Raw genomic sequence first — 27,079 nt, 5'->3', positions numbered from 1 at the left:
GGGGGGTGGGGGGTGGGGACGGTGGGATCGAAGTGAATCACACGCCAATGGCTGACTCTATCTCAGGACGGAAATTTAATTTAATGTCAACGCGAACAATTCAATTGACATTAGGATTTTGATTTTTTTTTTTTTATCAATACAAGTATGTATTAGATTAAATTATAGGTAGCAATGGTAGCATGGCAACAGCCAACCACCTTGTACTCAAATAACATGTAGTGACTTTTCAAAGACGGTATTGACTCTTTATGCTTCAACAGACTGACAAAACATATATGAACAGATATTACAATATAATAGAGTCAGTAGTACTCAAAAAAGGTAGCGGATACTCATACTCGTTCATTGGGCTCGGGTTGCCATCCTAATTATATCGATCAAAAAATATTTTTTAATTAAAATAAATTCACGATAACAAGTACGTAGTAATAAAAATAGTTTTATTGTCACGCCAACAAGATTTTATTAAAAAATTTTGGTATATATGTAACTTGATTCTTATGTACTGCGTATTATATTTAGTTGTATATGGTTCAATATAATAATGTTGATAGTAGAGGTAAAACTAAAAGAAAAACGTTATTATGCGTTCCTTCACCTACCCCCGAATTTTACTATGTACCATTCTTTATATTCTTGATATAGTAATAAATATTTTTTTATATTTATTGTTTATAATAAATTGATCGACCCTATCTCACGTTAAAAAAAATATATTTATTAATAAAAAATTTATTAAGTATTACTACGCATGAGTAAATATTATAAGGTAAAATTAAAGAAAACGTAATATTGCTCAAACATAAAATGATTATACCAAACTATCTGTATATGTGTGGAAATAGAAAATATCAATTAATTGCATTCAAACTAGCATTAATGAGGATACGGATTTGGGGTGCCGCCATGCCGGCGAACATAATAATATTTCTCTTTCATATGTAAATATATTTTTCCATAAGTCATATTTTGAACCGTCAAGTGCAGAAATTTTCCTCGATAACCAGACATTGCGTGACACGAGAAACCTGAACAAATTTCCTTGAAATTTTTGGTATTTATGGCTATATGTTCTCACCTCTCACCTTCATATTCTGCCACGCACTGCACATGGAAATTGTCAAAAATAATTTGTTGATAAGAATGTTTAATTCCTGGGATAATATCTGTACTAAGATTATGCTCAAGTGGCAATAAATAAATATTAAAAATAAAAATAAACGAATATTTGGTAGACTCTATCTTTACATAGCCGACATCTGTCCAGTGTCCATTTCTATACGTTATATATGTGCAGTTTTTTTTTTTAATTTCTTTTTGTTTTTTCATTTTCAACCAAAATCAACTTTGTTGTTGAGAATTTATAAGTATATTATGAGAAAATTACAGTTTTAGTCACTGACATATAAATAATGGCACGTTTGGTTCGCGGAATAGGCCTAGAATGGAATAGCATTCCCAGTAATAGGCCTATTCCGCTGTTTGGTAAAACTTTCTATTCCCAGGGACATTGTTAGGGACATTTTTCTATTCCCAGGAACAATGTCCCTGGGAATGACCTATTCCCCTTGCAAGGGGAATAGAGATTCATAGACCTCCCCTAGGTATTAGGCTATTCCTGACCCCTTGGCACGTTTTGGAGAAAGATCTTCCTTTTTCCAAAAGGCTCTTGTATTTTTTTTAAAAAAAAACTTGTAACTAAGAACAATTAAGGTTCCTTAAATGAATGAGCTTTTGGCTCTTTAAGGCTTCCTCATCCTGTTGTTAATTTCAAAAGAAAAGCAATACTTCTCTTATATAGAGGAGCTCAAATGAGCTCCTCTTCATAAGTTACCAATGTGGGATCAAAAATTCCAATTTGTATTTTAAAAAAATTATTATATATGTAATTTTGTTTTAATTTGTATTATTATTATTTCTTTTTTCTTATTATTGTTATTAATATTATTATAATTTTTATTTTATTATTACATAATAATAATAATATTAATATTAATATTAACATGAATTTCTTTATTATTGTTATTATTAAATATAATTTTACAAGGGCATTTATGTCTTTTAAATATATATTCCATTTCTATTCCTTTAACCAACCAAACGCTGGAATACAATTCCCAAGTCTATTCCTTCCGCGAACCAAACGCTGGAATACAATTCATATTCTATTCCTTACCTATTCCATTCCTTATGGAATAGTATTCCTATTACCTTCAAATTCATTCCGTGAACCAAACGTGCTGTAAGTGTAATCTTCATTCCTAAAAAATATAGAGTTGTAATAATATTCCTAATTACTTATTAAAGTGACATATTTAGTCTTTATTGTGACAGATACCGTTAACTGATAAATTCACGTGGTTATAGTATTTTTTTTTTTTTAGAAATACGTGATTATAGTATGAGTTGTTATTGAAGGAAAATTAGTAATTTTCAAATATCCTAAGTATTTCTTTCAAATATTAACAATTCTTATTCTTACATTACGAATACCCTAAACCAACAAAAGCTTTTTTATCCATCTAAAATTGATTAAATCATCCACAAATGAAAGGCATCCCCAGTAAGAACTTTACTGGTATTGTTTATATTTTTGTCCAAGAAAATTAAATTGAAAATATAATTTTATCATTTATATATTATCTATTTTATTTAGATCTTTATTTAAAATAACTCTATCCACCAAAATAAGAACTAAATATATCACGTTAGTGACTAATTAAGAAGTAATATTATAACTTTGTATTAATCAATGACGAAAATCACATCTACATTATAATCCAGAGAATGAAATGGTAATTTTCTCTTATATTATTGTTATTATTTTCTTTAAAAAGAAAATTGTTTGGAGAAGAAGAAAGCTAAGAAAAATATGAAGAACTGTAACCTCGTGCATGCGAAGCTACCTTATGACAGCTAAGCATGAAGGGGGTCCCACTAAAACATTGAATAACGTTAAACTCGACAAGAACAGACATCTGGATTTAACACGTAATCGTAGTGGCATACACTAAGACGACGACGACGATTCTCAGTTTAGATTATAAAATTTCCAATATATATATCTTACCATTGACCAAAATAACATAAATTTTGAGATTAAAAAAAGAATAGTATAAATTTAGAGGCCACGATGCAACGTTGAAAGATAAGAAGCAATAGGCATGACTCGTTAAAAGTCAGCTCTAAAGACGTGACAGTAGCCGTCGAACCATAGAATTTGTGTGAAAATCTTAACTAAATTGGTCAAATAATTAATTTAGAAATTACAATATTTTAAATTGAGTTAATTCTATTTTTAGTTTTAGATTTATGAGTGATCAATTTTTAGTTCCTTTTTATCAAAACATCCTCATTTGGTCCTAGTATTATTGGGACATGACCATTTTTAGTCATCCATCAACAAAATCGTCGAAATATCGTTAAATAGAAAGACATTTCAATCTTTTTTATATAAAGTATGTTGAACTGCTAAATTTTTTATGTTTATTTTTTTGAAAACATCCATAATTGAAAACTGAAATGCCCTTGTATTTAATACAGTAATATTTAAACCATTTTGTTGATAAAGGACCAAAAATTGTCATGCCATAATAATACTAGGACCAAAATTGGATGTTCTAAAAAAAAAGACTTAAAGTGGACTGCCACCTATAAATTTAAGACAAAAAATAGAATTAACTCATTTTATATTTATATTGGTATTTTTGGTTTGAGTTGGGAAATTATGACAACTTAATTAAATTAGTTTACTTTCTTGTGATTCTTTACCGACTAGGGTTACAATACAAGGTCGAGCTTTACCCCGAACGCACCTACAAGTAGAGATTACAAATTTTCTCATAAATCAAACCTTAAGTACATTGATATTATAGTGATCGAGAATATGTTAGCAAATATTAAATATGTGATTTTTAAATAAGATAATAATTTTCTACTTGTTTAGTCACGTACCATTTTTGGGGCTGGCAATGCTATATATATATATATATATATATATATATATATATATATATATATATATATATAAAGATGTGAAACATATATCAACTCAGAGATTGACGAAATAAGTGATGGCAGGAACCCTGGGAGACTGGGAATTGGGTTGTTGAGGATTGGAATTGAATTGGTCGCTGAGGATTTATTTTTCAGTTTTTATTTTTGTTTATTTGTATTGTTTTTAGGTAAAATAGGTCTGGGATGATAGTAACATGCAACTAATTAATTACAATTTCACATGACCGTATACTGTTTCTCATCTGCGTTTTCAAAATGGAGATTTCTAAATACATAAAAATTTTAGTAAATATTATTATGGTGTTTTGCTATTAATTTTGTTAATTAAATAGGTTAATAGTTACGTGTCACGTCAATATTTGATTTTATATAGTGTAATTAAAAAAAATCACAATCTAAAGATAATGTCAGATCGACGATAATATTAGCAAGAATAAATGATTGAATCTCCCTATTAGTCTATTACCCCCTATATGTTTAATTGTATAGATCTAATCCTGGATGAAAAGGACCCTTATGTCTTATGGCTTCCAACAAACATCATCCATCCATAATTGTTTTTCTGTATTTTGTTTTGGTTAAGGTTTCTTGGAAATTTCGCAAATTTCGGTGTCATAAAATGCTTGATAATTGTATGTCATGTTTTGTATAGCTCCCATTTGAAACACAAGAAAATAAATGAAATCCGTGTAATTACTAATTATGGAATTGATCAAACCTCGTCTAAGCATTTAATGTATTAAAACGGTGATTAGGACTTGGGGTTGTTGAGGACTATTGGGTTTGAATTGGTGTTTCATTGATTAATATTGGACCAATTTTCTTTGTCGGTAATTTTATCATTTTCTTAATTATTTATTCAAAGACGATTAAAATGATGTTCAAAAAAAGAAAAAGAAAAAGAAAAAGAAAAGAAAGAATGCATGTAACTAAAACTGTAAAAGGTATGAAATATAGATAGTTCTTTAAGACAAATTCAACACCTATTGATGATCGAGAGAGTTGTTAAGAATTTATTTTAACATTATTTGTTGAATGTGTTGATTTTACGATATAGGTAGTTGACGGCTGACCAACACAATTTATCCGAAATAAAGTTTAAAAGAACTAAAAAAAATAGTATTGTTATTGCTTTGAGAATAAAGAAGATTGCCAGTATTACAAGTCATTTTTCAATGTATTTATATAGTTAAATTACACTATCAATTAAGGACTTGGATGGAATAGGAAAAGTAAATCCCTTAAATCAAGAGCATTAACTACAAATCGGTTGTTGAAAATATTAAGAAAAACGATATCTTAAAACTGGGTCAAAAATCTTCTAGTTACATTTCATATAAATAAAATAATGTGCTTTCCCAATTTTCATATTGTACTGAGTTTGGACTTACTACTTGAATCGAGACCGAATACTGAATCGCATGTATCTAGCCCATCATAATGTTTATTATTCACTTTGGGCGTGACATAACCAATGTGTAAGAGTATATAGATTTGGAGTTTGGCATGAAAAGACGATGCGTGCAATAAGAAATTTTTGGACATGTGTAGTATAGCCATATTTCTTGATTGACTAATTGTTTGAAGGTGAATTTATTTGTTTCTAATAAATTTAGAATGTAATATTAGTGTACCATTATCTCCATATCTATTTTTATTATTAATAGAAATTTCAATTCCCTTAGTATATCACAACTCACAAGGTTGTGTTGATTAATTAGATAAATTTCCCACTTTTTTTGAATCAGCTAAGTAAAAAGTAAGAAAAAGAAAATAGAAAATACGTTTACTTGTACATTTCTCCAATTTGAAAATGAACAATTGGGAATTAAAAAAAATTAAAAATTGAATTATTGCATTAATGAAGTGATAAGACACTAAAGCCAAGACCCAAATTCCATGCAAAAACTAATTAACTCAATAATGGATCATATCATTCTCGGTACCACCACATACCTCTTTTTCTCCTTAGAAGTTAGAAGGCTTTGCTCTAGACCTTATCAACCATAGGTAGGTCACCCCCAACACACAATACACCGACATCATTTCTCCAATTTAAAAATAGACAATTGAGAATAAAAAACTAAAAATTTGAAATAAATACAATCATGAAGTGATATGACAATACTCAAATTATGACCCTAAGAGCATCCTTATCAGTGAAGTTTTTTCGCAGTTTTTAAGGAGTTTTTGTAAGTGTGATTAGGAGTTTTTGTAAGGAGTTTTTTCAAGGTCTTTCTCTCTCTCTCTCTCTTTTTTTTTTTTTTTTAATTTCTGACAATAACTCACACGTTGCAGGAGAAATAACTCCTCTTATTTTAGCCTTCACACCAATTGATAGAAGCAAGATGAAGATCATTCACTAACATTAACTCCTTATTATCTACAGATAAGGATGCTCTAACGGTATTAAAATAAATATTGGCACCAAGTACCGTTTTTTTTTTCTTTTTTTTCCCTTTTAGAAGCTAAGGCTTTACTCTAAACCTTATCAAGCATAAGTAAGTCACCTCCACGAACTCCACCATGCATGTACCAGCCTATCAATTAGACCATAAATAAAAAGAACACTTAAGTCAATGTGAGATCATATCATGAAATTACTTTTACTATTATAAAAATTTTCAATATTACTTTATGTGTTGAATTTATACATTTATACTCTATTTTGTACACACAATTAGGTATATGTACATCTTTTTGCCTTGCACAAATTGATGACTATTGCATTCAATGGTTGAAATGATGAATAGTATGTCATCCTTGTTAGTTGCTTGCAATTCACACTATAAATCAATTTAATATAAGTGTAGATCGAAAAGTGAAAAGAAATAAACTAAGTCCAAATGCAAAAGGACACTCCATTTGTTCCACATGGAAAGACTTGGGGCATTCAAGTGAGATGCGGTGTTGTTGGGCTACACACTGCCTATTTTGATGCCATTCGGCAATCGCCATGTGAGATTAGTCAATTACTTGTTAATTACTTACTTCTATTATTACTATCTTATTATAGTAGCAGTTAGGCTTGGATTGACTTTAATTAGATGTTAATTAATTAAGAGTATAATAATTTTAAATTTCTTTGTACAAGTCAAACCCACGTATGATATTATTATTATTATTATTATTATATTTTATTATTATTATTATTATTATTCATGTCAAGGAGAAAAAAATAATTTATCAATAAAAAATGGTCAAATAAGTTCTTGAACTTTATACAAAAAGAAAAAAAAATCATCAATTAGACCTTTGAATCTTTTAGTTATTTCCTTTATATACAACGGAATGCAATAATTATTGATGGAAGTAATATGTATATCCACACACAGGCAAGAAATACATGTTAGGCAGCAAACAAAGTTGTGTTTCCTTTCTACAAGTTATGGAGATATTATAAATGGTCCAACGATGTAGATTCAGAATTTAGGAGTCTATAACTAGAGGTCCAAAAAGAGTCCACAACCTAGGGTACAAAAAGAGTCATAACTCGGGGTCCAAGAAGAGTTCGTGACTTGAAAACTAAGAGAAAGTGATTAAACTCCAAACAGGATGTAAAAGACTTGGTTAGGGAGCGAATTGAACGCGCTAGGGGCCAGCCTCAAACCCATTCTTTTCTTAAATTTTAGGATATATAGAAAGTTGGAAACTCCATACTTGTTACTGTTAAATGTATTTGGGATTTAAAAAAAAAAAACCCTAAAACCCTAAATCCAAAACCTCAACCCTAATCCTAAAGGCGAAAGAGTGTTGGCCTGCAAAACCTGAAGAGGAAACGAAACCAGAGAGAAGTAAAGCTGGAAGAAGAACGAGAAAGAAGACTCGCTACACTGATTCAAAGATGTCCGAATCTGAGAGTTCTCCACCAAATCCATGGCCATGTCCTCACTTCCCCGCTTCTCTCTACCTCTTCCCTCTCCTTTCTTCTCGCCAAGATCCTCACCTTCGCCGCTCTTTCCTCGCGCGGCAGCCTGGGCTATGCCAAGCAGCTCATCTCCCGAATCCCAAGCCCAGGAATTTACTCTTATAATTCCCTCATTAGAGGGTTCTTGGAGAAGCCTCAAACGTCCTCTCCTGAACCCATTTTAATTTTCAAGAGACTTCTCAGGAAAAACTACCCGAGATCAAACACTTTCACCTTGGCCTTTGTTCTCAAGTCTTGCTCGGTTTTAATGGCGTTTAGAGAAGGCCAGCAGGTTCACAAGCATGTTGTGCAGTCCGGGCATGGATCCAGCCCCTTCGTTCAGACCTCATTGCTGAATTTCTACGCCAAGTGTGAGGAGATTGAGCTGAGCAAGAAGATGTTCGATGAAATTCCTGAGAGAAATGTGGTTGCTTGGAGCGCGATGATCAGTGGGTATTCCAGGCTCGGGATGGCCAATCAGGCTTTAGATTCGTTCAGGGAAATGCAGAAGGCCGGCATTTCGCCTGATCGGGTGACGCTGGTGAGCGCCATCTCTGCCTGGGCCATATCCGGGGCTTTAGATTTGGGGAAATGGCTGCATGCTTATATAGACAAGAAGGGAATTGAGAATGATCTTGAACTTAATACTGCACTTGTCAACATGTATGTAAAATGTGGATGCGTTGAAAAGGCAAGGAAGTGTTTGAAGCTATGCCTGTGAAGGATGTCAAGGCTTGGGGCTCCATGATATATGGATTGGCCATTAATGGCCTAGCAGAAGATGCTTTGAATGCCTTTTCCAGAATGGGAGAAACTAAGGTGGAGCCTAATCACGTTACTTTAGTTGGCGTTTTAATGGCGTGTGCTCATAGCGGATTAGTTTCTGAGGGAAAGAAGTATTGGTCAAGCATGATTGAGTCTGGGATTGAGCCATCTTTGGAGCATTATGGATTGATGGTTGATCTTTTCTGCCGATCAAACTTGATAGAAGACGCCTATTCTTTCGTTGAGTCCATGCCAATCCCTCAAGTTGATGGCTTTGTGCACGAGTTCGTGATGGGCGACTGGTCTCATCCCGAAGCTGAGGAACTAAAAGGGATCTTGAGCGAAATCTCGGATAGAGTACGTGGTTCGGGACATGAACCCTGGATTTCAGGTGTACTACATTATACAAGCCACGAAGAGAAAGAGCACGCCTCTGTGAACACAGCGAGAGTCTGGCTATAGCTTATGGTCTTCTGAAAACAGAAGCACCAACAGTCAAGTGGTAAAGAATCTGAGAGTTTGTATAGGGAAATCATTGTTCGAGACTGTGTTCGGTTTCACGGTTTCACGGTTTCACAAGTTTATAGATGGAGCTTGCTCTTGTAGAGATTTTTGGTAGAAGTTGAAGAATATTTGAGTTATATTTTCTAGTATTGATTGAAGTGTTTTCCATGAAAAAAAAAAACCTTGAATCCTAAACTTTAACTCATAAACCCTAAACCTAAATCTTAAACCCTAAATCCTAACACTAAACCCCTAAACCCCAAACCCTAAACTCTAAAACCTTAAAATCCTAAAATCCTAAACCCTACTCACTGAACTCATTTGTTCTTGATGACTCACATATGACAGTAGATTAAAAGATCATAGCATATTATTACGAGTATCGAAAAGCTATTGTTCGAATTTTCGAAGTGTTCAAAGACAAAAATAAATTGTCGAGCATAATTAGACAATTAGTAATTAGTAACTGTTATATCTTACATGCATTCACAGGGTGTTCTACATCTAAATGTTCAACCCTCACATCTGTTACTTGATAGCAACAGTATGATCAAAATTGTTAGTTTGGGCCATGCAAGAATCTTGGAAACAGCAATGGCTCCAATAACTCTTTCGATTAGAGGTGACGATTAGAGGTAAGGGAAAAGGAGCCCTACCCAACGACCATGCTCGACACATTAGCCCCGAATGCATAATCGCGGCTGCCTAGAGAAGTGGGATACATACTACACATGCGGCTTCCTTCGTATGGGGAATTGGGATGTCTAGGAAAAGGAGTCCTACTCAACGACCATGCTCGATACATGAGCCCCGAATGCATAATCGTGACTGCCTAGCCCCGAATGCATAATCGCGACTGCCTAGAGAAGTGGGATACATACTACACATGCGGCTTTTATCGATGTCTGGAGAATTAGGATGTCCTTCGTATGGGGAATTGGGATGTCTGGGAAAAGGAGTCCTGCTCAACGACCATGCTCGATACATGAGCCCCGAATGCATAATCGCGACTGCCTAGCCCCGAATGCATAATCGCGACTGCCTAGAGAAGTGGGATACATACTACACATGCGGCTTTTATCGATGTCTGGAAAATTAGGATGACTACACTCCAAATCTTCCTGGGCAGATACCCATTTGATATAGTGTTCTCAAAAAATTTAAAAGTATCCACAACAAATTATGTAGTAGCTTACCGGCCTTTCTAGAAGGGGCTACAAGTATCCACAACAAATTATGTAGTAGCTTACCTGCCTCTCTAGAAGGGGCGTCTGCAGAATTAACCAACTTCTTAGACTGTTGCCTACATATTGTTCTCCAATATAGAAGTTCAATTTTTCAACTATTAACCCATCCTTTTCTTAAAATTTAGGATATATAGAAAGCTGGAAACTCCATACTTGTTACTGTTAAATGCATTTGGAATATTAAAAAAATCCCTAAAACCCTAAACCTCAACCCTGAACCCTTAAATCTTAAACCCTAAACCAAAACCCTAAGCCCCTAAACTCCAAACCCTAAACCCTAAACTTTAAACTCTAAAACCTTAAAATCCTAAACCCTATTGTACGACTAAACTTATTTGTTCTTGATGACTCACATATGACAGTAGATTATAGCATATAAGAGTTGGGATCAGAGCATATTAGAGCTAGGATCAGAGCATATTTGAGCAAACTCGTCGTGAGACTCTTGAGATGAAGGTTTAGGCGAACTAAGTACATTGCTTATGCTCATTGTAATCAATGTGCCCATCCTTGAGAGGATAAATGGCAACAGAAAGCGAAATATCTTCCGAACCAAACTTCTCACAAACCTGTTCACTACAAAAAAACTCATTTTTAGCGACGGACAAAACCTGTCGCTAAAAGCAAAATCCGTCGCTAAATTCTTGTCCATCACGAAAACCCTCATGGCTAGAATTTAGCGACAAAATTTTTGTCCGTCGCTTTTAACTACGGATAAAATAAATCCGTCGCTAAATTTCTTCCGATGATGAATTTGATGATGAAATTTGTGAAGGAATAACGACGACAAAATTCGTCGCTAAATCTAACAACGGAAAATCCATCGCCAGATAAGAAAAAATCCGTCGCAAATTTCCTAATTTGAAAATCTGGTGACGAATTTGAAAGGGAATAGCAACGGATATTTTCGTCGCTAATTTTTTTTTAAAAATATTTTATTTATTTTAATTAAAACCCCTATTTTTTTATTTACCTGTTAAAGCTTAAAATTCATATTAACACACTATATCTAACACTATTATTATCACCACTACCTACTACTATCAAATTACCATCAAACTTTATATCATCATAAAATTAAAGTATTATCATAAAATTACCATCAATACAATAATATTTATCATCTAAACACAATACTATAAAATCAAAATTGCAATTACGTAACAAAAGTCTAAAAGTAGCTTTTTTTGGTTGAGGAAGTCTAGCAAAATCAAATTCTTGAAAGCATGAACATGATCTCCAACACCCACCTGTAAATTCAAGCATCAAGTATCAAACATCATACTCAAGCTCAAAGAGTAACACAATAGACTATTAATGATCTTAATTTTAAACTCTCAAGAGTTCAAGACTACTAATTTATAAATAACCTCTAATCACCATTGTTAAAAATTTAACCACTATTAATCAAAGTCCTTTAGTCAATCATCATCAACATCAAACATCATACTCTTTTCTTTACCTTCAATTCCATACACTGCACAACCAGTTTGACTAAAGTCACTTCAAGGATTTCTTTTAGTGTGAAGTCATGGGAGAAAACTTTTCAAGGATATTTAATAAGTTCTTCAAGAGAAATAGCAGCATTAAATTCCAATTCGGTTTGATGCATCCTTTATTGCTAAATATAATTTGAAGTAGTGTATTTTTGCAATATAAAAAAAAGGTTATGACAATCAAAACAGGATTATGCTATTTACTATTTTCCAAGACAAAGCATGATAAGAAGAGAAGCCACAAATTTGCATGACATACATATTATCTCCCTTGCAAGAGCTTCAGGATTTTGTAGACCTCGGGGCTGCTTAGACAAATCAGTATCATAGCAAATTGCAACAGAAGTAAACAAATGCTTTATTCCGTCTAGGCACGGCAACATGGTCTCTAATTTTCAGAACACTACATGCCTGTACAAAAATTCTCACATTATTCAGTTGCCATCTAACCAATAAAAAAGAAATTCAGTCTGTAGCATGAGAGTTCATGATTAAAAATGATTATTGTTCGTTCCCCTTCATAATGCCTAGTAAAACTCATATCTGACCAACATTGATACTTACCTAGCAAACAATAGAATTATATAATGCACAGAAAATGATGACAAAGTGATCATTTAGCTGGGTTCAATGACGTTTCAGCACATACCAAAGGGCAACCAAATGATTATACAAGCTTGATGAATTTCACAACACTTAAAAACATGTATGAACTGAGAAATACTTGTACTATGATTTATCAATGAACTTATATCTCCACTAAATAATAAGATCTAGTGCAAGTATATATAAATTCTATGCTTTAACAGTTTATACATTAATGTGCTTTAACATTCATGCCAAATTGAATGAATCAATAGTGGTAAAACAGATTTAGTTAATCATGATAAGTGATAAGTAAATACTATAGGTGAAGTGACAGTTCATAGAAATTTGGTTAATCATACTCATGCATTACAAAATTCAAATAATGAAATTGGAGAAAAAAAAAACAAAGTGCATAAATGTTAATGTAATGTATATTAAATTATGATATCAATTAAAGTTAGGGCTAATATTCAATTCAAGCTCATACTAATGTTCATATCACCATAGGTCTATCTAGAACATGTGCAATACTTGAAAAATCATTCAAAACCTAATTAAGCTTTGAAACTTTGAAAAGTCATAACTTTTGACTCGGTTATCCGTTTTGGACAAATATTTTTTTTTTCAAATCACGTATTTTTTTTTAGATCTATGCAAACCAAACATCCGAAGGCGGTTTGCCCACCTAATTCATCAATATGCCATCATTAACAACAAATCAATATATTAAACCAACATAATATAACTACTTATCTATATTACTAAAATAAATAAATAAATAATTAACTAATATTAATAATACTAATAATAAATAAATAAATAAAGAGAAGAAGAAAACAAACCGCTGCCACCACCGGGAAGAAGAAAACAGACCGCCATCTCCAGCCATCGCACGTTCGCCGACTCCAGCCACCGCCGCTATTGCCCCGTCGCTACTGCCTTGCCACCGCCAGGATTGCCTCGCCTACGCCGCCAACGCAGCTGCCACCGCCTGGGATTGCCGTCGATCCGCTGGCCGCAACTGCCACAGCCTTCGATCTCCAGATCCGCTGCCGCTACTGCCTCGCCGCCACAACTACCACCGCCTTCGATCTCTAAATCCGTTGCCTCACCTCCGCTGGACGAGAAGGAATGAGTGACAGAGACGAACTTGGACGAGAACGAGATACAGTCGCTGCCTCGCCGCTGCCACCCGCCGTTCCACGTCGAGGTCGCCGGTCTGCAGTTCGAAACGAGAGAGAGAAGCGGCTAGAACCTGCTGGACGAGAATAAGACAGAGAGGATCAAACCTGAGGTCGACGGACTGCAGTTTGAAGCGAGAGACAGAAGCGGCTGGGGAAGATATGATAAACAACAAAGTCTGAAATGTAATTAAAATGCTCATATACCTAGGGTTATCATATTTAGCGATTGATTCAAATTTCGTCGCTAACTCTAGCGACGGATTTGAATTTCTGTTGCTAGCGTAATTAGGGGATGAGTCTACGATTTTTTTAAAATACAACTTAGCGACGAAATTCGAATCCGTTGCTAGGTTTAGCGACAGATTCAAAATCCGTCGTTAGATTTTATTTTAAAATAATTTTGTAACCCAATTACTTTAAATCTCTAGCGACGGAATTTGAATCCATCGCTAGATTTAGAGACGGATTCAAATTTTCGTTGCTAGATTTTTATTTTAAAAAATTTTGCCCGTTACGTTAATCATTTAGCGACGAAATTTTAATTCCGTCGCTAGATTATGTCAAAAAAAATTGCGCTCAATTTTTATAACCAAAATAAACCCGGGAATAATGCTCTAGCGATGGATCCTAGAATCCGTCGCTAAAACATTATTCCCGGGTTTATTTTCCTTCTAAAAAAATGAGCACAAAATTTTTCACAAAAATTCGTCTCTAAGTCGTCGCAAATTTATGCGCGAAAATTTACTGCTAAAATTAGCTACGGATTTACGACAAAAAAATTCGTCGTAATATTCCGTCACTAATCTGTCGCTAATTTTTAATTTTTTAAAAATAAGTAAATCCGTTGCTATTTTGTCGTTTAATTAGCAACGGAATGAGTCTGTCGTTAAATCCGTCGTTAAAAACGCGTTTTTTGGTAGTGGTTGGAGCTCTTATTTTGAAATGTATCCACTCCTATATTTGTCAAAGTATGAGAAAGCTAAAAAAAAAAAAAAAAAAAAATTCTAAACCCTAAACCTAAGTTATTTGCTCTAATTTTTTCTCTCTAGAACACTCCCCAACTTCTCTCTAGAGTGTTCATTTGAGACTTGGAATGTTCATTGGAATTTTCTAAAATCTTTTTTCACTATTCAGCCAAAGAGAGGCAAAAGTGAGACTCCGGCCTACACGAACCATGGCAGAGCCGCTGGTGGTGCCAATTGTCACCAGAAAAGAGCATTTTAGATCGAAATGCTCAAGAGATAGTGCGCAATACGAATCTGGACGTCGATCATGAAATCTCAAAAGGAGATAATGATGATCATCCGATTTCTACATCGAGTGAGAGTCAAGATGGGAAGGCTATGAGGGAATCAGAAATTAGTTCTAAGGATGGAGATAGCTCATCTTCGTCCTTAGAATGCGAAATTATGGTTAAAATGGGAAATCTAGAAATGCAAGTGGAAGACGGACTCCTGGATGAGCTATGGGAGAGATAGAAGAAGGGAGATGGGTCAATGGAGAAGTTTTTAGCGAAACACTGTACGGAGAAGGTCTTAGAGGCTATAACCAAGAAAATAGAAGTGTTTACGATCAGTAAGCTGGAATCTAAATTTCAAAAAGAATTGAGAAGTAAAATTGAGAAGAATCCTTCGAATGCTAGAGGAATTGCGACTAGAGGTGAGAAAGTAGATCCGATTGGAGCGAAAGTCTCGTTTGCTCCAAAGCCGAAAATCATACCAGATGGTGATTCATTGGCCAGTAAGGGTGTGATGAAACCAATGGCAAAGAGAAAATTCTCAATGACAAATACAAGATATACACCATTGGTAAATGACACTAAACTAAATCCTTTTAGTAATAGTCATGTGGATAATCTGCCTAAGGTAGATTCCAGTAGGGATGCTATTGATGACAATAATGAAAAAAAAAAAAAATCTAAGAAGCAGAGCATGGCACATGTTTGTGGAAATGCTTTAGTGAAGATTGTTGGTAATGAGAATGAAAAGGGTGTTGGGATCAACACAGCCAAATCGACTGTTTGGTGATGCCAACGCGAATACATTGGGAAAATGAAGGGCATCATCTGTTCCTCAGGCTTCCAATACATCCTTTGGATTGGGGCGGGGAGGCAGAAATGACCAAGGTACCTTAGGTAACCAATGGAATGCAAGCAGAAGTTATGCATCTCACTTTTTTTTTTTTTTTTTTTTTTTGTAATTCAAGTATGGTGGGGGGAGGGGGGAGTGTTTGCAGCTGAGAAAACACCAGAGATGCATAGGGGTCTGCCTGTTGTCAGATTTGAAAAAGAGAAGATTAAACAAATGAACATTGTAGAAAATCACCTCATGATTGGCAAATTCTCATAGGGAAGGCCCTCTTTAGCGAAAATTAAAAAGTAATTTGCTAAGGGTTCTGTGTAGATTGGATGGGTGGACCCGGCCCTAGGCATATCTCCTTAGCATTTTCTCAAGAGAAGGATTGTATGGACATTTTAGTGAATGAACAAATAACATTTGAGGGGAAATTTCCAATGAGATTGTTTAGATGGACTCTAGGATTCTCTACTAAGAGAGAGTTTAGTTTGGCACCTGTATGGATCAGACTTCCTAAGCTGAGTGCAAATTTCTTCACTCTTGCAGCATTAAAGTAGATTTGTAAACCTGTGTGCAGAAGAGTCCTAGCTACTGATGAGGCTACTTTAAAATTCACCAGGCCTAGCTATGCTAGGGTGAAAGTATAAATAGACTTGTTACAACCTAGGATTCATGAGGTATTCATAGGATTCTCAAAAGAGTCTAGGAGGAGAAGTAGGGTTATGCCCATGAAATTGTGTATGCGAGAATACCTTTGTATTGCTCTAAATGCTATAAACAGGGTCACATCAATGAATTTTGTAAGGTAGGTATTTTTGCTGGAAAATTTGCAGGTTCTGCAGGATGGTCAGCTGAAAATCAGCAGGATCAGAGAGTGAAGGCTTCTACTAAAGATGGAAACCAGGCAAAAGGGAGAATGACACCAGAAGAGTTGTTCACAATGGGCAACAGTAGAACATGCAAGGGGGCAGACTCAGGTCTAGCAAATAGCAATAGCAAGCTCATGCTATAAAAATTGGAGGGATGCCGCAGAATCAAGGAAATTAGAAAGGAAAAGAAAAGATTAGGGACAATCTGGAGTTGAAAATGAGCATATTATAACTAGTATATATATATAAAGCCTACTAATCTAGTTAATATAGAGTTCGATAATAATGCCAACATTAATTGAAATAAGACTCAAACCGGCTTAAACATTCCTTATCGAAAATAATATTGATGCTATAAGACCACACAAGGTCTCTTTTGTTTGATTATTATTTGTTTTAATGGTAAAGATTTATGTTATAATTTACTATCAAATTAAACAAATAAATTACTTTTATTTAAAAGTATTATGATTAGTAAGTATTCGATACTAATTCTTGTATTTGAATCAATTGTAATATGGTGTGTGTTGTTCCATGGTGCACCATTGACAAACTTGCCAACTTTGGTACCTTCAAATTGAATTATTTGCTAAGTAGATTTTTTTTTTTTTTTAACAATTTCACCATTAAAAAAATAGTATAGGTTATACTAAAGTTATGTTTTGCATCAATCGTAATTTGTAGAACAAGGTTCACCTTGTCAGGTAGGTGGATCTTAATCCAAAACGATAATGTTTTAAAATAGCATGGTTAACGTTCATTCATACTATTCATCACACACTGACACACTACAATCATAATACACATGTAGTGTAATGTTTATGTATATTGAACTTTGTTTTTATGAACATATATAATGTATATGCAGTTTAATATTTATGTGTATTAAGATTTAGATTTGTGATAAATTAATTATATAGAACAAATATTAAGAACATAGTAGATGATGAATGTTATCAAGCATGACACACCTACACTGTAATATTTTTGTACATTAAGCTTTGTTTTTATGAACATATAGAATGAATATTATGAGCATACTTTAGAGTGAATGCAAATGGATATTATGTACTTGCAATTTAGTGTTTATGCATATTAAGTTTTAGGTTTATGAACATGTAGAACAAATATTATGAACATAGCACATGATAATGTTATTAAACATGATGCATTGGTAGACGCCATTAATGACACGATTTTGGGCTAGGGTCCAAGATATAATTTGTGATTTTGTATAATTTATTTTAGACCTTAATTATAAATTATTTGATATCTTACACACAAAAAAATACAAAAAGAATTAGAACCTAGCTTAAAATTCAATTCATCAAATAAATACTCGTCAAAAATAATAATTTTGTACATTATAATTGTTTGTCTGATCACATATTTTCTTGACGAGTCAATTATAATGAGATACTAATTCGATTTGTGTTGAGTAAGAATGTAAGATTACGAAGAGTGACAAAATATTATTTTAATGATGTTTATAATAACATTATTTTGTCCATTTGTACACCAATTTTACGTTATCTAATATAATTTGTTACAAATTATATCAATACAGAATTTGATATAAAAAATCCTCAATAAATATGTTTACATCTACATAAATGCTTAAAACAAAAATGAAAAGACCATTCCACTGTCCAAGTCAAACATACACAGTCATACGTGGAACAACTCCTCATGCACAACGTACAATCCCCCAAAGTTTCCCTTTCAACCATTGAAATGTCGATAATTACGAACACGCCCCTTAATTTGGCGAAACCGAAACCCTAAATATAATTTTCTTCAATCCCCCGTCTCCTCCGGTCTTCTCCCCCAATCGCCATCTTCAAACACAGTCAAATTGGAGAGTCATCTCTTTCTCGCGGTGGATGATTTCAGTGGCCGAGCATGGCGGCAGAGAGTTCTTCATCGGCGCCTAGATCTGGTGCATCGCCCGATTCCTACATTGGCAGTCTGATTAGCTTGACGTCGAAGAGCGAGATCAGATACGAAGGTGTTCTGTACAACATCAACACCGACGAGTCCAGTATCGGCCTACGCAACGGTGAATTTCTCTCCCGAATTAAAATCATTTGATTCTTCAAATATTTTTAATTTTTTTTAGTATGATTAAATTATGAAAATTTCCTGTGAGTTTGTTTATATGCCTTTTCTGTGTTTTATGAACATCTAAACCTTTGTGCTTTGTACCTTTCAGATAAAAAAAAAAGTAAAAGTTATTTAGCGTTTTTTTTTTGGGTAGAAATGGAAGGAATCCTAAGAAATTTATGCAATGGGTTTGTTATGTGTAAACTTTTACCTGACTTAAGTATGCCAGAACAAATTTTCGATAAGTTTATCACTGTGTAAACCTATCCAATAGTAGGAGGTAATTGGCACTTCACTCAGTAGATACTGGTGTATACTGTTGTTGCCCCCATCTGCTATAAGCATATACCATTGGAGCTTGACCTTAGGTTGCCTTCTTTTGGTTGTCAAATTGTTAGTCCTTTTCCTATACCTAACATTTGGATGATAGATTAGTTATGCATTATGTTCATAATATTTGAAAGTCTAAAAGAATGTGACAATAATGTTGTAGAGATTTTAGGTTCACATACTGCATGCCCATACAAATTGCTGAAATTCGTTTTCTATCTAATCAGGAATAGTATATTAATGATTGAACAGCAGAATGATTATTGTTGTGGGCTGAGTCTTCATTCACAATATTTAAAAAAAATTAAATTGTGGAAGTATTCGTATAAGCTCATTGTTGTGCTCATTTTGTCATGACAGTTAGATCATTTGGAACAGAAGGGAGGAAAAAAGATGGTCCTCAAGTTCTTGCAAGTGACAAAGTTTATGAATATATACTATTTCGGGGAAGTGATATCAAGGTGGCTTGCTTATTTGATTTCAATATTTAGAGTGTTATGCTGCTTTTATTTATCTTGACTGCACTGATATGCTTTTGTTGATTTGGATGCATTCATGCCTAAATCGGAGGGAAAAAGGGGTTTTTTTTGGGGGTGGGTGTTAAACTTTTGATCTTCATTTAAACAAGGCGTTTGAGATATGAGGCAATGATTGATAGAAAATATTCGCATTGCCAATTTTCCTTGGCCTTGGAGTTGAAAATATAAAACCCTAACCAAGGCTGCAATGGTGGGTTGTTATTTCTTCAGTGATCTAATCCCTGTATTCATTCCTTTTTACTGAACTATGAAGTGACGAAATCGACTCCTTTTTGTCATAAGTTGATAAAATGTTATCCACTGCATTCAACATTCTTAGCAAGACATGGTTTGGGTGGGGAGTGGCTTATGCTGAGAAGATGTTATTACATGAATTTTAAATGTGAAAAAAAGGAATTAAACCAGCTTTAACCGTAGGTTGGATACTGTTTGCTTGTATCTGTTTGTTCAGTCAATAGTCATTACACAGGAATTTATTGCTAGTGTTCTTTATTTTGAGTTTACAATTGTCTTGGTGTTTATCATTATTATTTCTGTATCAAAAGCTGAAGCTTGAAAAGTACTCTTTTGCAGGATTTACAGGTGAAGGCTTCTCCACCTGTTCAGAGTACACCGCAAATAAACAATGATCCAGCTATTATTCAGGCAAGTAATGAGAAAGATCTAATATATATAATTAGGTCTGTTATAACATAATTCATTTTATTTCTGCAGTCTCATTATCCTCGTCCACCTACCACATCTTCAAGCTTGCCTCCAGTTTCCAGTGCTCCAGCAGTAGATCCTAATTCTCATCCATCACAACTGGGACATCCTGGAGCAGCATCTCAAGGGGCTCTACCTTTGTATCAACCTGGAGGGAACTTAGGCTCTTGGGGGCCATCACATCCACCCCAAAATGCAGGTGGTAGTGGACTTGCTATGCCAATGTATTGGCAAGGGTTTTATGGTGCCCCAAATGGACTACCCCAATTGCCCCAACAGTCACTACTTCGACCCCCACCTGGATTGTCGATGCCTCCTTCCATGCCACAGATGCAGTATTCCACTTTCAACTCATCTATGCCAACTGGAGGATTGAGTCTACCAGGGTCAAACTTGCCCGAATACCCTCCTTCATTGATTCCAAACACTGCTAGTCTAACCTCATCTTCTTTACCTGCTTCATCTTTGCCCTCTAGTGTGCAGCCACCCCAACCTACACCAGCCTTGTCTTCAAGTGCACTACCTCTCCAACCTGCACCAGCCTTGCCTTCAAGTGCACTACCTCTCCAACCTGCACCAGCCTTGCTTTCAAATGTGCTGCCCCTCCAACCTGCTCCAGCTTTGCCTTCAAGTGTCCTTCCGCTGCAACATTTGGCACCTAGTTCTGAAACAGTATCCAGTAATTTGTCAAACAAGACTTCACTGACTGCTGTCTCCACGGCAACATTTAGTTCCACTTTGCCAGCCTTACCTCCTACTACAACCCCTGGTGCAACTACTGTTGCACCTCATATCACTAATATACCCAATCCTTTACCAGGTCCATCTCAATCTAAAATTGCTGTTGGAGCAATGAATACTGGTCCAGTGGAGACATCCACACCTTCATTATTAACCCCAGGGCATCTACTGCAATCTGGACCTGCTACTGTCTTACCAACTCAATCAGTACAGACAGTTCAAAAGGATGTTGAGGTCGTTCAAGTGTCACCATCACAGTCATCAGAACCGTCAGCAGCTGTTAAATCAGAAACTCAGCCACCAATATTGCCAACACCTCAACAAACTCATGCACAAAGGGTATTCCTCTGAAATATTTTATTTTAATGTATAGTTTTGCTTTATTTATGCATTTTTTTTTTTAAATTTATAACATGACACTGAAACCCTGGTTGTCAAGAGCCTTTTAGAACTATTATTAACTTTGCAATGTCAAATGTCTTCTTATACTTTATGCTGTAAATTTGTCGTTGCAGTCTGCTTTAAAGGTGAGTCATTTCGTGTTCTAAACATTTTCCCTTATTATCAGAAACAATCTTTAAAAATTGTGATAATTTAGTACTGGTACAGTTGTTGCTTTCAGTCAACATTTTTATGTATGCAAAAGGAACTAATTTTTATGTTTTCCTGTTTTATCCCCAGCCAAATGGAGCTCAATTTCACATGCGCTACAACAACTACAGAGGGCGTGGAGGAAGAGGAACTGGGGTAATTATATTGTCTCTGTCAAAGCTATGAATCTTATAGTAAATAATAATGTGAAGTGATGCCTTCCCTATGTCTTATTCTTTTGGTTGCAAGTGGGCCATTTTTGTTAATCTCAGTTATGGAGATCATTGTATGCCTTTTATGATCAGTTATATTCCTCTTCTTTTCTATATAGATTTCAAGACCAGTGACAAATTTTACGGAGGAGTTTGATTTTATGGCAATGAATGAGAAATTTAACAAAGATGAAGTTTGGGGTCATCTTGGGAAGAGTTCTAAATCTGATTCAAGGGACAAAGAAGGGAATGCAAATGGCAATGATGAAAATAATTATCACGAAGAAGAAGATGCTGGCCATCCTAGGGTTGAGGTCAAGGTGGTCACTCCTTCCATCGCGTTATCTCATTTCTAACTGGCACTTTTGTCTTTGTCTATTGCCATATGTCTATCACAATATCTTAACCGAACTATTGATTTGCAGCCTGTTTATAACAAGGATGACTTTTTTGATTCCTTGTCTTCTAATGCATTGGATAATGAATCAAATCAAGTAAGGCCAAGGTTTTCCGAGCAGAGGAAGATTGATGCCGAGGTACGCGCAGCAGTGCATTCATCTACAGATTCTCTGACATTTTAATAACGAGGTTAATATAATTTCTAACTTTTCAGACATTTGGAGGAGAGTACGCAAGATATAGGGGTGGTCGTGGCCGTGGCCCTTATCGTGGTGGTCGATCTCGAGGTTATTATGGAGGATATGGCGGAAGAGGATATGGCTATGGTGGTAGAGGCCGTGGTCGTGGCTCTTCCGACTAGAGTGCGTATATGTGGTATATTTGGATAAGTTTGTACGAGAGCAATGCACGTATTAAAAAGGTTTGGCTTAAAGCAAAAGTTGTGTTCTTCTCTCCCTTCAGGGATTGGCAATGTTTAGAGTATTTCCATTGTTGTTTTTGCATTTTAGTTTTCTGTAACCTGAGGAATAAGACTAGGTTGTAGGGAGGATGGTCGGGATCCGTGGTTCCATATACAGTCCATATTTTCATTTCTCTTTGCCTTAATGAAGCCTTCATCTAGCGATTGGTCATATATAGTCCTTAGGCCATCCCAACCTCTGATCAAGTCAATTAGATATACAGATTAATATCAAGTAATTATTATATTCAAAAATTTAATATCAAATATTTGTATAATTATAACTGATTATAATAACTATAATTGATTATAGTAACTTGGGAGAAAATTTTATTTGGCATAGGAGCAAGATGAACTAGTTTAAGTTGTTTATAGTTTGATTGGCTTGGCTGATAAGTTTCAAGTTGTTTATAGTTTGATTGGCTTGGCTGATAAGCTTCTCCCATTTAGAGTTGAACTTAAAAATTTTAAGTTATCAAATTAACAATTTGATCAATTTGATTGGAGATTTTTTTTGTCATTTAAGTTCCACGGAGTATATTATTTGACTTAGATTTTTCTTGTCATTTAAGTTCAATATAATTTGACTTGCTAAGTTGTACAAATTATTTTTAAAATTATATATCGACATCATTTGTGTACCCCTTATCATTGTTTGAATGCTCAAATCTTCGAATTTCACCACTCACCTTTTGGTCCCACCCTTGCCAAAAATGTGTATTTTAAAAATTTAATATAATTGTTACAATACACGACTATAAAATCTTAAATTTAACGTGGAGTACTACTTTAAAGCAACAATGTAGAATCCTTCTAAGCATTCTCCTGCCACCGCCCAAAAGAAGTCCGTAATTACGATCAGACCTCATAATTGCCTATTGGAGAGAAGTCGAAACCCTAAATTACGCACACTCTTTCAACTTGACTCACCTTCCCAAATCACTATCTTCAATTCATAGTCAACAGTCAACATCGAAGAGTATTTTTCCTTTGTCTTTGTGTAGGCATTTGATGAGATTGTAGTAACTGACCAACCATGGTGGCAGAGAGTTCATTTGCCCCTAGATCTATAGATTTGTTGCATCTGCTAACTCCTACATCGGCAACTTGATAAGCTTGACTTCCAAGAGTGAGATCAGATATGAAGGCATTTTGTACAACACCAACATTGAGGAGCCTAGTATCGAACTATGCAACGATGAATTTCCTTCCCAAACTTCAAATGTTTTTTTGTTTTTACTTATTACTATTTTGAATGAATTCTCGAGCTTCTAGATGTGTGCATGACCTTAGACGAACACTCGTCTCTTTAGCTTTGTGCTTCAATTTTACAAAGAAAAGCCTTGATAACGTGATATGAAATTTTATGATTTTTAGTTATTCTGTTCTCTTATTCAAAGTTTAACAATTCTAAGGTACAACAATACTCTTAATTGTGCTAACACAATGCTAAATATGAATTCATAAATGACTCTGCACATCTTTGTTTTACCGTGCTAACAAAGCACAAGGCTTGTTCTTGTTGCCTAGTTGTTGGTTGTGCCATCATTCTCATGTTTTTGAGGGCTAAATTATGACAATGTTCAAATGAACTCATTGTTGATCTGATTAATGCTGTGACATTGTGGCAATGAGATCATTTGGAACATAAAGGAGGAAAAAAGATGGTCCCATTTGGAACATAAAGGAGGAAAAAAGATGGTCCTCAAGTACCTTCAAGTGACAAAGTTTATGAATATATTCTATTTTGGGGAAGTGACATCAAGGTAGTTTGCCTATTTTAATTAAACGTTTGGAAAAGATAGAGTTGCCTCTTTGTTTGTCTACAACACATTTGGATTCAAACTGAATATACATGTGTTATAATGCATTTTTGTTTGTTTAGCGAGAATATTTGATTTGTCAGAAAATATGTGTTTTATTTTATTTTTATTTCAAATGTCATTTAAATATATGTGTGTTAACTATTTGCTGTAATCCCTTTCTACAGTTTCCTTTGTGGGGAATTCTTTTCTAGTTCTTAAATCTTCCATATGCCAAAGATTATCATTAGAACTTATGTTGATTTACTAGAAGATTAGTCATACTTTTGTACTTTGTGCATACTTATCTCATGAAAATCATATTGCTTGGCCTGTTTTACCTCTCTAATTATCCACCATTACTTTTTAAAGTCACATCAATCTAACTTTAAATATTTTCATGAACATAATTTATCTACAATGAAATGTTTATGTACAGTTTTGTTTTTATGAGCATATAAAATGAACATACTTTATAGTGAATGCCAATAGATATGATTTATTTGCAATTTAGTGTTTATGCGCATTAGGTTTATGTTTCCAAGTATATAGAACAAATATTATGGAAGTAATACATAATAACGTTATTGAACATAATGCATTGGTTGACGCCGTTAATGACACTGTTTTGGGCTAGGGCTCACGATATAATTTTTGATTTTGCATAACTTATTTAAGTCATTTCAACTTATTTGAAATCTTACACACACACACACTTGAATTAGTACCTAGATTAAAATTCAATTCATCAAATAAATACAAGCCAAAAACAATAATTTTGTACATTTTAATTGTTTGTCTCATCACATTTTTTTTATGGGCAGTGTGAACTAAATCACAGACTAATTAGATTCGTACAGAGTAAGATTTCAAAAGGTGACAAAATATTTCTTAATGATGTTTATGGTAATACTATTTTGTCAATTTTTACACAAATTTTACGTTATCAAGTATAATTTGTTACAAATTATATCAATACCGAATAAGATATAAAACATTCTCAATAAATATGTTTACAACTTTACATCTACATAAATGCTTAAAAAAAAAAAACTTAAAAACCATTCAACTATCGAAGTCAAACATATACAGTCCTACGTGGCATCTTCTAGGCTGATTAAATCTCCTTTATTGCCTGAAATGGAACAACTCCTCATGCACAACGTACAATCCCCCAAAGTTTCCCTTTCAACCATTGAAATGTCGATAATTACGAACTCGCCCCTCAATGTGGCGAAACCGAAACCCTAAATCTAATTTTCTTCAATTCCCCGTCTCCTCCGGTCTTCTCCCCCAATCGCCATCTTCAAACACAGTCAAATCGTAGAGTCATCTCTTTCTCGTGGTGGATGATTTCAGTGGCCGAGCATGGCGGCAGAGAGTTCTTCATCGGCGCCTAGATCTGGTGCATCGCCCGATTCCTACATCGGCAGTTTGATTAGCTTGACGTCAAAGAGCGAGATCAGATACGAAGGTGTTTTGTACAACATCAACACCGACGAGTCCAGTATCGGCCTACGCAACGGTGAATTTCTCTCCCGAATTAAAATCATTTGATTCATTAAATACTTGTTTTTTAAAATGCTTTTGTATGATTAAATTATTAAAATTTCCTGTGAGTTTGTTTATATGCCTTTTCTGTGTTTTATTAACATCTAAACCTTTGTGCTTTGTACCTTTCAGATAAAAAAAAAGTAAATGTTATTTAGCGTTTTGTTTTTTTTTTTTTTGGAAGAAATGGTAGGGATCCTAAGAAATTTATGCAATGGGTTTGTTATGTGTAAACTTTTACCTCACTTAGGTATGTCAGAACAAGTTTTCGTTAAGTTTATCACTGTGTAAACCTATCGTATAGTAGGAGGTAATTGGCACTTCACTCAGTAGATACTGGTGAATTCTGTTGTTGCCCCCATCTGCTATAAGCATATACCATTGGAGCTTGACCTTAGGTTGCCTTCTTTTGGTTGTCAAATTGTTAGTCCTTTTCCTATACCTAACATTTGGATGATTGATTAGTTCTGTGCTGCTGCACCTGAAAATCTTGATAACATAGTCTGAGAATACATTATGCTCATTATTTTAAAGTCTAAAGCAATGTGGCAATGATATCATATAGATTATAGGTGCACATATTGCATGCCCATACAAATTGCTGATTTTTTTTCTATCTAATTTGGAATAGTATTTTAATGATTGAACAGCAGAATGATTATTGTTGTGGGCTGAGTCTTCATTCACAATATTTTCGAAAATTAAATTGTGGAAGTATTCGTATAAGCTCATTGTTGTGCTCATTTTGTCATGACAGTTAGATCATTTGGAACAGAAGGGAGGAAAAAAGATGGTCCTCAAGTTCTTGCAAGTGACAAAGTTTATGAATATATACTATTTCGGGGAAGTGATATCAAGGTGGCTTGCTTATTTGATTTCAATATTTAGAGTGTTATGCTGCTTTTATTTATCTTGACTGCACTGATATGCTTTTGTTGATTTGATGCATTCATGCCTAAATCGGAGGGAAAAAGGGTTTTTTTTTTTTTTT

At 34.4% G+C, this 27,079-nt stretch overlaps 2 protein-coding genes, 1 long non-coding RNA gene and 1 pseudogene across 3 annotated transcripts in view; 3 read left to right on the top strand and 1 right to left on the bottom strand.

Annotated features, from left to right (window-relative positions):
• LOC116024239 overlaps positions 1-9,154 on the top strand; it is a 10,166-nt pseudogene extending 1,012 nt beyond the window's left edge.
• Positions 9,155-11,551: 2,397 nt separating this feature from the next.
• LOC116026166 lies at positions 11,552-13,880 on the bottom strand. The gene is made up of 3 exons (XR_004099786.1): positions 13,370-13,880; positions 12,199-12,350; positions 11,552-11,693 (listed from the first exon to the last, which is right to left on the bottom strand). It is a non-coding gene; the product is annotated as an uncharacterized LOC116026166 (long non-coding RNA).
• A 4,533-nt stretch (positions 13,881-18,413) lies between these two features.
• Positions 18,414-22,909, top strand: LOC116025927 (protein decapping 5-like). The gene is made up of 8 exons (XM_031267306.1): positions 18,414-18,714; positions 19,449-19,549; positions 20,201-20,272; positions 20,342-21,412; positions 21,755-21,820; positions 21,996-22,196; positions 22,302-22,412; positions 22,490-22,909. Exons 1-8 carry the CDS (start codon positions 18,558-18,560, stop codon positions 22,634-22,636), a joined length of 1,926 nt encoding a protein of 641 aa, XP_031123166.1. The 5' UTR covers positions 18,414-18,557; the 3' UTR covers positions 22,637-22,909.
• A 2,870-nt stretch (positions 22,910-25,779) lies between these two features.
• Positions 25,780-27,079, top strand: part of LOC116025928 (protein decapping 5-like) — a 4,864-nt gene continuing 3,564 nt past the window's right edge. Inside the window, exons 1-2 of the mRNA XM_031267307.1 lie at positions 25,780-26,062; positions 26,846-26,946. Of these exons, the coding sequence (XP_031123167.1) occupies positions 25,906-26,062; positions 26,846-26,946 (258 nt within the window). The 5' untranslated portion in view covers positions 25,780-25,905. The remainder of the gene's footprint in view (positions 26,063-26,845; positions 26,947-27,079) is intronic.

This window comes from Ipomoea triloba, chromosome 7, assembly GCF_003576645.1.
Source record: "Ipomoea triloba cultivar NCNSP0323 chromosome 7, ASM357664v1".
NCBI classification, from domain to species: Eukaryota; Viridiplantae; Streptophyta; class Magnoliopsida; order Solanales; family Convolvulaceae; genus Ipomoea; species Ipomoea triloba.
Note: the sequence above shows the minus strand (reverse complement) of the source record. Positions and strands in the feature narration are given on the sequence as shown.

Coding starts and splice junctions, on each gene's coding strand:
- LOC116025927 (XM_031267306.1), top strand. CDS start 18,558: ATGGCGGCAGAGAGTTCTTCATCGGCGCCTAGATCTGGTGCATCGCCC. Junction 18,715..19,448: donor CAGTATCGGCCTACGCAACG/GTGAATTTCTCT, acceptor TTGTCATGACAG/TTAGATCATTTGGAACAGAA. Junction 19,550..20,200: donor TTCGGGGAAGTGATATCAAG/GTGGCTTGCTTA, acceptor ACTCTTTTGCAG/GATTTACAGGTGAAGGCTTC.